This window comes from Paralichthys olivaceus, chromosome 2 (assembly GCF_024713975.1).
Source record: "Paralichthys olivaceus isolate ysfri-2021 chromosome 2, ASM2471397v2, whole genome shotgun sequence".
Taxonomy (NCBI): Eukaryota; Metazoa; Chordata; class Actinopteri; order Pleuronectiformes; family Paralichthyidae; genus Paralichthys; species Paralichthys olivaceus.
In genome coordinates this window covers 13417748-13430476 of record NC_091094.1, presented here as the reverse complement: position 1 = coordinate 13430476, position 12729 = coordinate 13417748, and the positions used below count along the sequence as shown (strand labels likewise).

General features: G+C 41.0%; 2 protein-coding genes and 1 non-coding gene across 4 annotated transcripts; 2 read left to right on the top strand and 1 right to left on the bottom strand.

Annotated features, from left to right (window-relative positions):
• Positions 1–238: 238 nt before the first annotated feature.
• Positions 239–4485, top strand: card19 (caspase recruitment domain family, member 19). Its single transcript, XM_020101603.2, has 6 exons — positions 239–346; positions 689–828; positions 2040–2196; positions 2299–2361; positions 2455–2520; positions 2631–4485. The coding sequence occupies exons 1-6, from the start codon at positions 340–342 to the stop codon at positions 2738–2740; spliced, it is 543 nt and encodes a 180-aa protein (XP_019957162.1). The 5' UTR covers positions 239–339; the 3' UTR covers positions 2741–4485.
• Positions 3557–3684, top strand: LOC138406067 (U6atac minor spliceosomal RNA). The gene has a single exon (XR_011239731.1). It is a non-coding gene; the product is annotated as a U6atac minor spliceosomal RNA (small nuclear RNA).
• A 6-nt stretch (positions 4486–4491) lies between the features above and the next one.
• Positions 4492–10799, bottom strand: ninj1 (ninjurin 1). Of its 2 annotated transcripts, none has more exons than XM_020101457.2 (3): positions 10467–10799; positions 6849–7086; positions 4492–5527 (listed from the first exon to the last, which is right to left on the bottom strand). In XM_020101457.2, exons 1-3 carry the CDS (start codon positions 10521–10523, stop codon positions 5388–5390), a joined length of 435 nt encoding a protein of 144 aa, XP_019957016.1. In that variant the 5' UTR covers positions 10524–10799; the 3' UTR covers positions 4492–5387. The 2 variants fall into 2 exon arrangements, with proteins under 2 accessions (XP_019957016.1, XP_069393009.1); XM_069536908.1 differs by having other exon boundaries at positions 10331–10581.
• Between the last annotated feature and the right edge of the window lie 1930 nt (positions 10800–12729).

The window sequence follows — 12729 nt, the reverse complement described above, 5'->3', positions numbered from 1 at the left end:
ATTTTTAGTCATGAAGTTCATGCAAAGATGAATTTATAGTAGAAGATATTTTATTGGGACAAAAATGTGATATCTGCCCAATTAAATGAAATAAAACTGCTCTTCAGTTAAAATAAAAACGTATGCATATTATGAAATGATAAGTTCCACCACATCTGTATGCACTTACCTGACAAGGAGCCGTGATAATGAATTCAAACATCATTATCAGTGATCATCCAGTTTAAGTGTGAAATTGTTTTTCCGGTGAAAGGTTTTTTTTTTCTGAAGCTGTTGACGTACCCGGCAGCGCGCTGACGTCAGAGGGCGTGTCCACACAAAGGACAGAGGGAGTCCACAATGGGAGGTTGGTTCGTCTTTATCTCAACATGTTTAAAACCAAGCTGCTCTTGTTTGACCTCGTCTTTAAACTCACTTCACTTTAACCTCCTCCCGCTGGGGACACTCAGTGTCTGCGGGAGCGACGAGCCGGATGTCCGCCTCGTCTTCATTCAGTCCTGTTGATTTCTGTGAGAAGTTTCCTGACTGAGTGTTTGGCAGCAGGAAGATTCTCCCTCAGTTTACTGTCAACGAACAAGTTCAGTGATCGTGGAGGGTTTGGTCCAGCCTCAGACCGTGTCCACGTGGCATTGTCTGTATTAATACACCTCCTGCTAAAGTGCCGTCTGTGTTTTTCCCCCGTGTGCAGACAGTTTCCACGCGCAGCTGCTGGAGGACAGCTCGTTCCTCAGATCTGACCTCAGGCTGGACACTGAGCGGGTGGACAAACTCATCCTGCAGCTCAACAGGATCTACCCCCAGATCCTCACTGACAAAGAGGCCACCAGAGTAAGTCTGCCCTCCAGACCAGAGAGGCTCAAGGGCCCAGAAGTTACACTGCTGCGTGAAATAACAGCTCCACTACTGCAAACTACTTTTACAAAAGGTCCTTTGTGTCTTTGTTTGGAGTAAAAGTACCCTACTCCTCAATGTAAGAAGAAATAACTCTTTATTATTATAACAGTTGCAGTCTAAAAATGGAAATCAGTAAAAGTAACAATTGGTAAACATCCAATGTAAATATAAATAATGTACACAGTGTAATCAGAATATATAGATTGTGACCAGTAATTATTATTACTGGAGTAATAACTTGCAAGCAGCATGTAATAGTTAAACTGTATTTATGTGGCAGTTCAATCAGTAATTAATCCTACATAGGTGCTGCATCAAATACAAACTACAATGACTCTCAGTAGAACACAAACCTCCATGAAGGCCCAACCATCCCCTCATGAAACCACAGTTAAATTACTTCATCTGGAGTTTAGGTTAAATCAGCACCAATTCGCTCTCACTTATAAATATCAGTCCCCTACAGATGCCCGATTTATTTCATGAAGATCCATGAATTATTCTTTGAGAGATTGACAGAAATGTTGAAAACTGCTCCATCTTGCAGTGTTAAGAGAAAGTGGGAAAAAAAAACCTGGATGCGCCCCCTGATCCTGATCTCCATCAAGATTTAATGAGGCTAAACCCATTAACTCTTGGACACAGACTGAGGACTCGAGAGGAGCCAGGATTGTGAAAATGTTGAAACACATTTTTATCTCTCTAGCCTGGCTCTCGATTAACTCTGGATTATAGACATTATATCCATTTGATTAAATTTGACTTGACTGTTAATATTATTAGCATGTTTTTATCCCCTTCATTGACATTTCTATATATTATTTTGCATTGTTTTTATTGTTTTTTGAGCTATTGAATCTATTTTATGGTATTTCATTATCAACACTTTGATTTGTTTTGTCCTATTGTTGGCTCATCAGTCAGTTGAACTGCACTAAACTGTATAAAAAGTGTTATGAAATAACATTTTGATTGATAGATGTTCAACGCTGCATTGTCTAAAAAGACTAAAGTTAAAAATCAAATGGAGATGTTTGCTCTGAGTTCCCAGAGAGGACCTGGTACAAGCTCCTGTGTCAGTAAGCACCCGAGCATGTTTGGATCAAAAACAGCCTCTAAGAATAATCACTGTTATTTTTATCCAGTTCCGAAACTTGGACGTGCCCACCAGTGTCAGACTAGGTGAGCTCCTGACAGACCTCCAGGGGAAAGGCGAGGAGGCCTGCAGGGAGTTTTACAGAGCCCTCCACCTGCATGTGGAGGAGTTGTACTACAGCCTGCCCACACGACTCCGACTGAGAGGTCGGTCCCTTAAATCATCATGCTAATATCATGTGTGATCTAACTGAGATACGTATCATCACCTAAATGTAAGGCTTCATTATTAATCTGTTCTGCCTCCAGATTCACTGGATCCACTTGCAAATCCACGAGTCTACCAACAGAGACATGATATGAACGACAGAGGTAAAGTCTGCAAGTACAAGAATGCACGTACTATATTTGATTACAGCAGATAAAAAATGACATTCACATTGTTTGGGGTTTAACTCTTTCCAGGTCCCCTCTTCTTTCTGGGCTGTTTCAGTGTTGCCGTGGGAATGGCTTTACTTTATTACTACAGTGGTGAGTTGCTTTTCAATTTCAATTTGATGATCAGTATGTTGTTGAAAATCTAATTGCACCCCATACTCTGAATTTAGCGTTATTAAGCAAGTTGTTTTTTTGTTCTGTAGAAGCTAAAGTGTCAGGAGGCAGTCGGGCCCTGGGGATGGCTGCTCTGGGTTTGAAAAAAAAAGCTCAGGAGGTTCTCATTTGGTACACGGAAGACAGCCGCATGATTTAGGAGGTGACTCCTTCTCTCCAGGTGCTTCAGCAGTTCTGCTCTAATGAATTACATTCACCAAAGCCTAGTACACTTTATTTTACTTTCATAAGTTTTATGCACAAATGTACAGATTGTTGTGTCGGCACTTTGCTCTTCTTTCCGTCTATGTCTGTTTAAATAAGTTGTCAGAAAAAATGCAAGGAGAGGAATCCATTCATCACAACTTCCAGCTTCAAATGTGGTGTGAAGCAGACAGATATTTCACATTATGATTGTACTGGTGAAATAATCAGACATCAAACTAGTTTAGTACTATTATAGTACATTTTACTACATTAACATTTTACTCTTGTGTCACTACAAATAAGCCTCGGTGCATTCTGGTCTTGTGACTGAGACCAGACTTTTTTCCAGTGTGGTCGCCATCTTGTGGTCAGATGAGGAGCTTACAGTAAAGAGCTCGTCGCCGCCCCGCTGTTAGTCTCTCTTCATTCACAAAGTTAACAACACACACACACAGAAACACCATCGAGCAGAGGGCGGATACATGGTTCGCGTGAATTCCTGTAAACTTCGCAGTCACGTGGGTCCCGCCAACCAATGACATCTCGCTCTGCCATCGCAGTGCATTGTGGGTAGCGCGTCGAGCAAAAGAAACCACAATAAATCCGTCGAAACATTGTTATAATGAAAGTCTAAATATCCAGTAGTACGTAAAAGCAAACGTTATCCAGTGTTAGGTGACAGAATCAACGAGAAAAAAGCAGCACCATAAGTGAGGATAGCTTGTGTAACCCGTCTGTATAAGTAGTGCTGCGGCGCCCTGCAGTGAGTGTGTTGTATGAAAGGAGAGAAGGTTAGCACTCCCCTTGACAAGGATGGAAGAGGCCCCTGTGGCCTTCAACACACATACGGTTAAGGCACTGCCACCTACTTCGTGGCATCTCTAACCAAGTTTTTTTTTATCTCTCTTCCCCTCTGACCACTGACATGTTGAACTGACGTCACACTGTGTTACATTTTAACTGCACGGGTTCACTCCAGCCAAACCTGCCGTTCTCGCCCCGTCCTTTTAAAACAGGAAATTGTTTCCCCCTGTCTGTGTTTCCGCTGCGTCAGCTCAGGAGGTAAACTGGTATTTTTGTCCGGTCGGCCTCTGGAAGCATTTAACCCGACCGCTGATCACACGAAGGATCGCTGCAGTTTATCTCCCCCAGTGATTAACCTCAGTGTGTGAGAGGGTTAATCACAGTACATTTAAATCTTGATTATATTTTGCATCCTCTGCTGTGGATATTGGTTCTTATTGTGCTTTTTCTTTTCTAGGTTAGTAAGTTTGTTGATAAACCTTTTTAAACTCAAACAAGGGCAAGCAAATGAATTAGCACCTAATTGTTGATAAATAACATTGGTTGATATTTCTCAGGCCGTTTGTAAACAATTTGATTCCAACAGAGTTTTTTAGCTTGTACCCGTAACTGTCACATTGGTGCTTTCTCCGCTTATGTGATGCAGCTTAATCTTCAGGAGTTTAATATCAGAAACACTTTAAAGACATTTTTGCAGCTTGTTCGGTAAAACCTGTAAAATAATTATAAAAGGAAATATTGATGTGTGTGTACTAAGCAGTGCCTGACAGTTTGTCACATCCAGTGTGTTTTGTCATGTAAGAAAATGCCTTAAATTTAGAAGTGCCATCAATTGTTTGATTTGCGACTTTTGTCTTTGTACAATAAAAACATGCATGGTAATAATACACAGAACACATCTATGTTTGTATCATTTTATCTAGAAAGCTCATTTGAAATAGCACACAGAGTGATACGAGGTCATTTAACAAACGCTAAGAAACAACTTTGGTCCTTTTTTAAAACGTGATGATGAAAAAATATATGTAAAAGTGACAAAGTACAATATATACATAAATCAACAAATACTCAGTCATTAACTTGCAAATCAGCTTAAACTTTACACACAAAACTTTGCATAGAAAAAAAAAAAAAAAAGTAAGGTCCATTTAATCAGTCTATATGCCCCCTTTATGAAGCTGTCAGATAATCACTCAAGCTGAGGTGGAGCCAAAATGGCTCCTGTCGCTCTCCCTGTTCAGGATTTCATTTGGATTAGGCCTTGGTGACTAACTTTAAAAAAAAATCTAGTCTCTAGTGTCTACTGCCCTTAAACAAAACACACACAGATGTTTAGGCCCCGTCAAACAATTTCTAAACTTCCAAATTACTCGAGATCGTTTTTGTTCAGGAAACATTCACAGTGGTTGTGACTCACACACAGTATCTTTGCTCCTGATATGTTTGTTTCATTAGTAAAGGCAATCGTTTATTTGCATCAGTAACCTGAGCATGATATGAGGTAATGAAGGGGAGAATAACCACTTGAAATAAAAAGCACACATATATCTGTGGAAGTGGTTAGAGACAAAGGGAACTCCCATCAACACACACACGAACACACACTCACACACACGACCACACACACACAATGTCACTTGATCCTTGGGGTACGTTTGAGCTCTTCAAGCCCGGGAGATAAGAGTTGCACCTGCATGCCGTTTGTTTTGGTAAGTAAATATCCTGTCCATTTGCACAGATAACACTAAGGTCCGTTCACACTAAGTTGATCTGAAGGCATGGAGAGTCAAGTATGATTAACTTGTGTTGGGCCGCTGGACCCCGAAGGCTGTGATGAAGACGTTGACGACAACTATGACGAAGACGAAGGCCGTGGCCAGGTTCTCCATGATGTTCAGCTTGTTGTGCATGCTCTCATCATTCAGGTTCCACTTCACTGGGTGGAAGAGAAATAACACCAGTGTGGATTAGACAATAAGAGTGACCTCCTTTCCCCACAAGGGGGCAGCACCAAGTTTCACATTAGCAGTGAGGGAATCATTACTGAAGACTATCATAAATTAACAGCATGTGACAGTAGTGGCCTCAGGTGAATAGTTAGCTTCCTCCATTAAGATATTACATGCTTCAGTGGTCTGAGAAGGGAACCTGTGTGTAAAGTCTGTACTTCTATGGGGTTTTTTTCCATTATCTTCTTCCCTCTTTCATTTGTCAACACTTCGCTATTCTATTGACAGACTTGTTGCACAAAAGAGATCCATGCGCAGAAGGAAACCCCCAAAATAATGTCTCTAAACAAGAGTTAGTCAAAAGCCAGGCTACGGAGACAAGTTTTAAAAATGCGTTTTAAACATTTGAACAGTTCTGCTCTCAGGTCCTGAGTCTGCTTGGAGGATAACAGCTCAAAGCCCCCTCCGCACTTGCACTTCGAGACACTTTGACTGTCTGTTCATGGTCTGAAGACTCATGGAGCTGATAAACAGAGGACAAAACTGAAAAAACAACAAGAATACAAATATCTTATGGTGATCTACACCACAGAATCTATACGTCATGTCCTGCCTCTGCCTCCTGCGCCCTCACCTGAACACTAAAGATTTCTGTATTGTTGTGAACACATAGGACAACAGAGAATCTATTACTGCATTCTTTATATGTGAAAGGAAACTAACTGCTTATGACAAAATGCAAGGCAATCAGGAAGTGCACAGGAATTTTGCACGTTATGACGCAAGAGCTGTTGCTTTTGGAAGAGGTCAGCTCTGATGGCATTTAGTAGCTGTCTCCACCATCAGGAAACCACAACCGAGAACTGAGGTTTCTTTGTGTGGGTGACCATGCTGAACTACATTTCTAGAAAGAATCTAGGGGTCGAGAAGGAGCACAAGCCAGTATGATGATGATCACATAAATGTGTGCAGACACAGAAGTCACTCTGTTGGTAAACATACAGTAAGTGTCTTGAATTTGAATCAGGTGGCCATTTGTACCAAGAGGAAATCTCCTGTGACATCATACAGGAGTGAATAGAGATATATTAAATAGGAAACATCTGACAGCAGAGGGGACTTAAAGGCGTGTCTTCCTGCCGTGGCTCTCTAAACTCAGCTCACATCACAATAGCATTTCTGTTAGGATAAGATAAGGAGTCAGCCAGGAAGTGGTGGTGGTGTTGTAGCTTGACTTTCTGTACATCTCACGTGTGAACGAGTAGGATTTTGCCCAAATAGAAATTAGGCAGTGGCCACCAGATTTACCTATGAAGATAAGCATAACGCCCACAACGATTTGTAGGATGAGAGAGATGCTGATGAGAGTAATGAGGGGCACATAGAAGGTGAAGTCTGGTCCCTGCTCCATCACGGCCTTCAGCTGGGAGGCGTTAGCCATGAGCAGAGCCACGTCCAGCATGCTCTCTGCCGCACTCTTCTTGTTGGCGTAGTGGTTCATGTTCAGGGGTCCCTGTTGCCTCCTCACGTGGCCTCGCAGCGGCACCTGGACACACACACAAACCCTGACATCAGCGTGACACAAAGAATGACTTCAAACAGAGGGGAGACTGAATAATATCTTACAGAGGGCTTGATAGTTCATTTTCAGGGAGGTCAGAGGAGGATTTCAGATTTATCTGTAATATTCTTTTATGGCAGATTCCGTTAACATTTAAAATAATCAAATGTGAGCTAAAGATTTTGTAAATTGTCTTTAAATGATTTAATTCTATTCAAAAACTCAACAGCCCATCCTCTAACACAATACGTGTCCTGTGGACGAGAAAACTCTATTTTCATCATTTTCACCATCCCCACTGCAAAGTCTGTTATTCTGTCCTGTCCATGTGTAAACCTGGTGTTTAAGAAGTGAAGTGAATGTGGAGAAAATGAAGGGCTGGTGCTCTGCTGCTGCCAGAATATTGGATTTCTTGGAAATAGGAGGCTCACTGGAAAGTATGATGTCACCTTCTCAAAAAATTCATGCTGCAGTTTGACATGTCAGGATTTTTCTGTGGGCTCTAAAATCCCCCCTCCACACTCTGTGTCACAAATTACATCAGTGTTTTAGACGCAGGCTTTAGTCATCACAGCTAGCAAACATATTTAGACAATCTAGTCTTAGACTATAGGTGGCATGGTGGTACAGTGGTCACCCAGATCAAATCCAATGGGGTATTTAAGTTTGCACGTTCTTGTGTCTCTGTGGGTTTTCTCTGGGAACTCCAGCTGCCTCCCACTGTCCGAAAATGGAAAGTCTAAAATAGGAAACTTTAAATTGAGTAGGTGTGAATGGTTATTGTTCCTGCGACCCACCTTTTGCCCTATGTCTGCTGGGACTGGCTCCAGCCACCCTCAAGTGATATAGATATATATAGATAGATATATTTAATAGTAGAGCAATGACACTATCACATTTAACTTTAATACTGTGTGATAAGTGTGTAGCAATACCATTTACCATGAATATTAAAGTAATTATGCTTGTATCATTTTTTTTGCCTCAACCATTTGATGTTCTCTAGTTATTCTAGAACAACTGTCCACAACTCAATAAAACAAGCACACAGCTTAGTGTTAAAAAAAACCAAAACTATGCAATCACACAAAGTTTTTCCCTGGCAGATAATAATGGAAGTGAAAGTATCTGAAGGAGGTTTATTCAAACAGGTCACTGGTCACAACAATTTGTCACAACCTTCTTTTCCAAGCTGACCGGGTCGTGTTTTACATTGTAACACACAAGGGGGATGAAATGGCCTCCACCCACATACTCTGGAAAAGTGGAGACACAAACTGTATAAACAAAGCATCTGAAGGACACACATCACAGTAATGAAGCTCATTTTATCACTGATGTTTCTACATTATTATTCCAAATTCAACAATGACTTCCTAGATAAATAAAAATATGTAACCATGTGTAAAATGAACATGAGCAGAATTTCATGTTCCACCATCACTGAACTGGCTGATGTATTCCTGGAAGAGGTCATGTCAAGGAGTTTCCTTCCCTTTCTGAGAACCAACCAACTGGTAAAAAGTTCATTTAAACAGGACAGATATTACACCACAAAACCCAGGGTCAATGCAGAGCCCCTAGTTTCTGTCTATTATGAGCTTAGTGCAGTGCTAAAGATTTGTCTGGGGTAGTGGAGTTAAGCAGTCTAACAATGTCACCGTTGTGCCCAGGTTGTTAACATCACGCACTGAGGTTCTGCGTTTCTCATTCTAAACGTATGAAGGTTTACCGCAGAGGAACATGGTCGTGCTCGTGTGGACGACCAGCAGATGAGAATGAGAGTCACTTCCTGTTGCCGACTCTTGATTCATAAACAGCAACAGCTTCATTATCAGCTTTTGTAATCCACTTCTTTCTGTCTGCGGCTCAACAAGAGTTTCTTTTTCAAGACCGCTGAGAAATTCATTTCATTGTTTTTCTAAAAATAAATTTGACTTGATGTGTATTTTATTATTGTCTTTAACTAAAGGTGGTTACCAGACAATTATTACATAACTTCTGTATACTGCATTATGTATGTTTACTTTTGTATTCATTAACAAGTGAAGTTAAGTAAGTGATCTATAAATCGTCACACGTGAAGAGCTGGAAAAAGCAACAGGTTGATGAACTGAATTAAAACAATGTATCTATCTTTAAGATATTTATAATTTTCTGTCAGGTAACTACTTGGTTAATCAAATAATTATTTTTATCAGTATGAAGTGCAGGACCCTGGCCCCACATTAACCTTTAAAACTGACTAACATCAGTGAGCAGCAGGTTGTCCCTGCATTTTGTTTCTCATTGTAACTTGTAAAAAAAAAAAAAAATCCAATCAAAATAAATGCTTCGATCAAAACCAGTACAGATATAATTACATCACACATGAGCTGTATAAAGTATATATACATATATATATATATATATATATATATGGAACAGCCTGCAGCAGCTTTATTGTTATAACCTCCACTGAGACAAGTTTACTTCACTCTTATTACCCTTGATACAACCAGTGACACAAGATTACGAGACCACTTTGTATTTACACTTCCCTTTTAAACATGGTATTGTAGTGGCTGCTTTGCAGTGAGAGTTTAGATTGAATTAATTTGAAATCTACTTGATCAAAAGTTATTCTTCTGAATAGAACTATTGTTAATCATTAACTTTTATATGTATTTTAGAAAGTTTTATTTCATTTAACTTTATTCATACTTCTATCCTTACACTTCTGCCCTGATGTTGCGTGATCTTCAATTCAATCTGCATTTAATTGTTTGCCATTGTTCTATATTGATGTTCTTCTATAGAAATGAATTGTATTATCATTATAATTCCTATTGTTGTTGTTATTTTGAGTTGTATAACATCTTCAACCCTCTTCTAATGCATGACTCAACCATGTATTGTGGAGGAGAGGGATCTATGTGTTCTTGAGTGTGTTACAACATGGCACGGTTTAAACCCCTACAGTCACATCGTGTGTGATTAAGTGTAAACTGAGTCTTTCTTACTCAGGAGAAACACAGGAGACTTTGTGAATGAGTGAGATCGCGTTGGAATGAGTCTGGATTATTGGAGCTGTAATCCTGACGCTGCTAGCCGGTCACATTAGCTCCATGAATTATTGCTGCGGTGGCTAACGTGAAACCCGAGGGTGTGTGAATGGATGATGGAGGGAGAATAAAGCCAGCAACGTTTCCTGTGAAACCTCTGGAGATACTCCGATGTGGGAACTCACCCCGGGCTCAGCCACACAGGGTCCGGGGGCTCAGCCACACAGGGTCCGGGGGCTCAGCTCGGATACTCGTGAAGGTTTGAACAGAACAAGAAGCTCCTCTCTCCTCCTCTCTCCTCCTCCTCCTCTCTCCTCTTACCTCCGCTCCTCCGTTTCGATCGGCATCCCCGTTCATCTCCAAGCTCTCCGTGGCCATCTTGTCAGAGGAAGGAGCCTAATGTCCGGGGCAGGTTTGCGTGTATCGCGTGGGAAAGTCAGTGGTCAAGTCTCCAGCAGTGTGTTTATAAAGCTGTGACGACAGAAGAGGGGGGGGGGGCATCTGCAGGCTACCGCCCCTCCAACATGGGACCGGCTGTCCTCTGTGTCCTCTCAGAGCTGAGGACCAGAGACAAGTGAGAGCTCCAGACCAGCGCAGAGGAAACTGTGGCTCTGTTTGCTCGTGTGGGTCTGAGACCTTCGTGACTCTCACGGAAATGTGCAGACATCGTTTTTCATTGCACGATGATTGACAGCCTGTAACATGACTCTTTACTGACACCATGCTTCTCAACGCGGTATTACATGCTGGAGAAAAGAGTGACTCCAAGTTCAACACCCTGTGGTTTGTTATAATTGAATCAAACTATTTTGTTCAAGGTTATACATCACGATAAAAACTGAAATATTACAGGGCTTCAGATTAGATTTTGGCCCAGAGCCCCTCTGTAAGACAGCACTTCACTTTCTGGTCTTTTTCTTTTTTTGTATGTATCTTATCTTTGGCAGTTTGGGCCTCAGGCGAGCTGCACTCTTTAATAATTCAGTTTTGACAGTAGCTTCTATAAAAATGAAAGAAATGTCTGCTCCCTGAAGCCAAAGCATCCCGATCACCATCTGGTGGACGGCTGTAGTATAAACAAATGTTCAGCTATCACTTTCATTGGGACTGCAGCAGAGCACGATATTTGACAGCCTGTACAGTCCAACATGACTCTCCACTTGTAATGTGATATTTACACGGTGCAGCACGGTGCTCCACCAAGTTCAACGCCCTGTGGTTTGTTATAACTTAACCAAACCACTTTGTTAAAGGTACAGTGTGTAGAATTTAGTGGTGAAATTGCATGTTGCAGCTGAATACCCCTCATCTCACCCTCCCCTTCCAAACATGACAACCTGTGGTAGCCTTCATTTGTCATAAAAACTCAAAAGGTGTTTAGTTTGTCCAGTCTGGTGGACTGTAAAAAACCTGACGGCCTCCATAGAGAGGACCCCCTCGATGTAAATATAAAGGGCCTCATGAAAAAGGGTAAAGAAAACAACAATTCATACAAATTTTGATGAAACACACCAGTGAAAACATCATGAGAACCTAAATCTTACACACTGGACCTTTAAAAGATATGAATCACAAAAAACAAAACAGAGATATTAAAGATCTTCAAATTATATTTTGTCCCAGAGCCCTCTGTAAGACACCAGTTCAGTTTCGGATCTTTTTCTTTTTGCAGTTTTGAGCGCAGGGGAGCTGCAGTCTGCCGGCTGTAGTATTACCAAATGTCCAGATATCACTTTCATTTGGTACAGTCCAACTTGACTCTTTAGTGACACCATGCTTGTTAACCGTGGAGTTACATGTATTACAGACTCAGCAGGCTCAGTGTATCACCCTGTGGTTCGTCATAATTTAATTAAACCATTTTGTTCAAGGATATGCGCCACATAAGGAAACCATAAACACAACTATTACAGCGCTCAGAAGAGCACATAACCCCACCAAGGCCCAACAGTCCCCTAAAGCTCATCAAGGCTGCCTTCAATTTCACAAACTCATAAAGTGAAACCCAAAAGTGAAGCTAAAGCACATTGATCACCACCTGCTGGTTTGCTGCAATAGGTCAAATATTATTTTCACGAGATAATCTGAGGGTCCTTAGCCATAAAGTAACTCATCCAGATTTCTTGTTAAGTCTGTCCCTCAGTACCAAACTTTTCATGATGGTATAATATGGGCCTTCATGTATTATTAAAGGTATGTGTAGAATGTTGTGATATCTAGTATTGAAATGACATGTTGCAGCTGAACACCCCTCACCTCACCCTCTCCTTCCAAACATGAAAAAGAACCTGTGGTATCCTTTGATTGTCATAAAAACTCAAAAGGTGTTTAGTTTGTCCAGTCTGGACTAATGTAAAAAAACATGGCTGCCTCCGTAGAGAGGGTCCCCTCGATGTAAATATAAAGTATTTAAATATAAAGAGTCTTTTCTGGGGTAAAGAAAACTACAATTCATACAATTTAGATGAAACCTGCCAATAGATCCCTTTCACCTAAATCTTACACACTGGACCTTTAACACAAGAACTATCATGAGTCATATCCTTTAATTCATGTATGTCTTCAAGTTAAGTTGAACAGTAGC

Coding starts and splice junctions, on each gene's coding strand:
- card19 (XM_020101603.2), top strand. Junction 2,197..2,298: donor CACACGACTCCGACTGAGAG/GTCGGTCCCTTA, acceptor TTCTGCCTCCAG/ATTCACTGGATCCACTTGCA. Junction 2,362..2,454: donor ACATGATATGAACGACAGAG/GTAAAGTCTGCA, acceptor AACTCTTTCCAG/GTCCCCTCTTCTTTCTGGGC.
- ninj1 (XM_020101457.2), bottom strand. CDS start 10,523: ATGGCCACGGAGAGCTTGGAGATGAACGGGGATGCCGATCGAAACGGA. Junction 7,087..10,466: donor ATCGAAACGGAGGAGCGGAG/GTAAGAGGAGAG, acceptor GTGTGTGTCCAG/GTGCCGCTGCGAGGCCACGT. Junction 5,528..6,848: donor CGTTATGCTTATCTTCATAG/GTAAATCTGGTG, acceptor TCTTCCACCCAG/TGAAGTGGAACCTGAATGAT.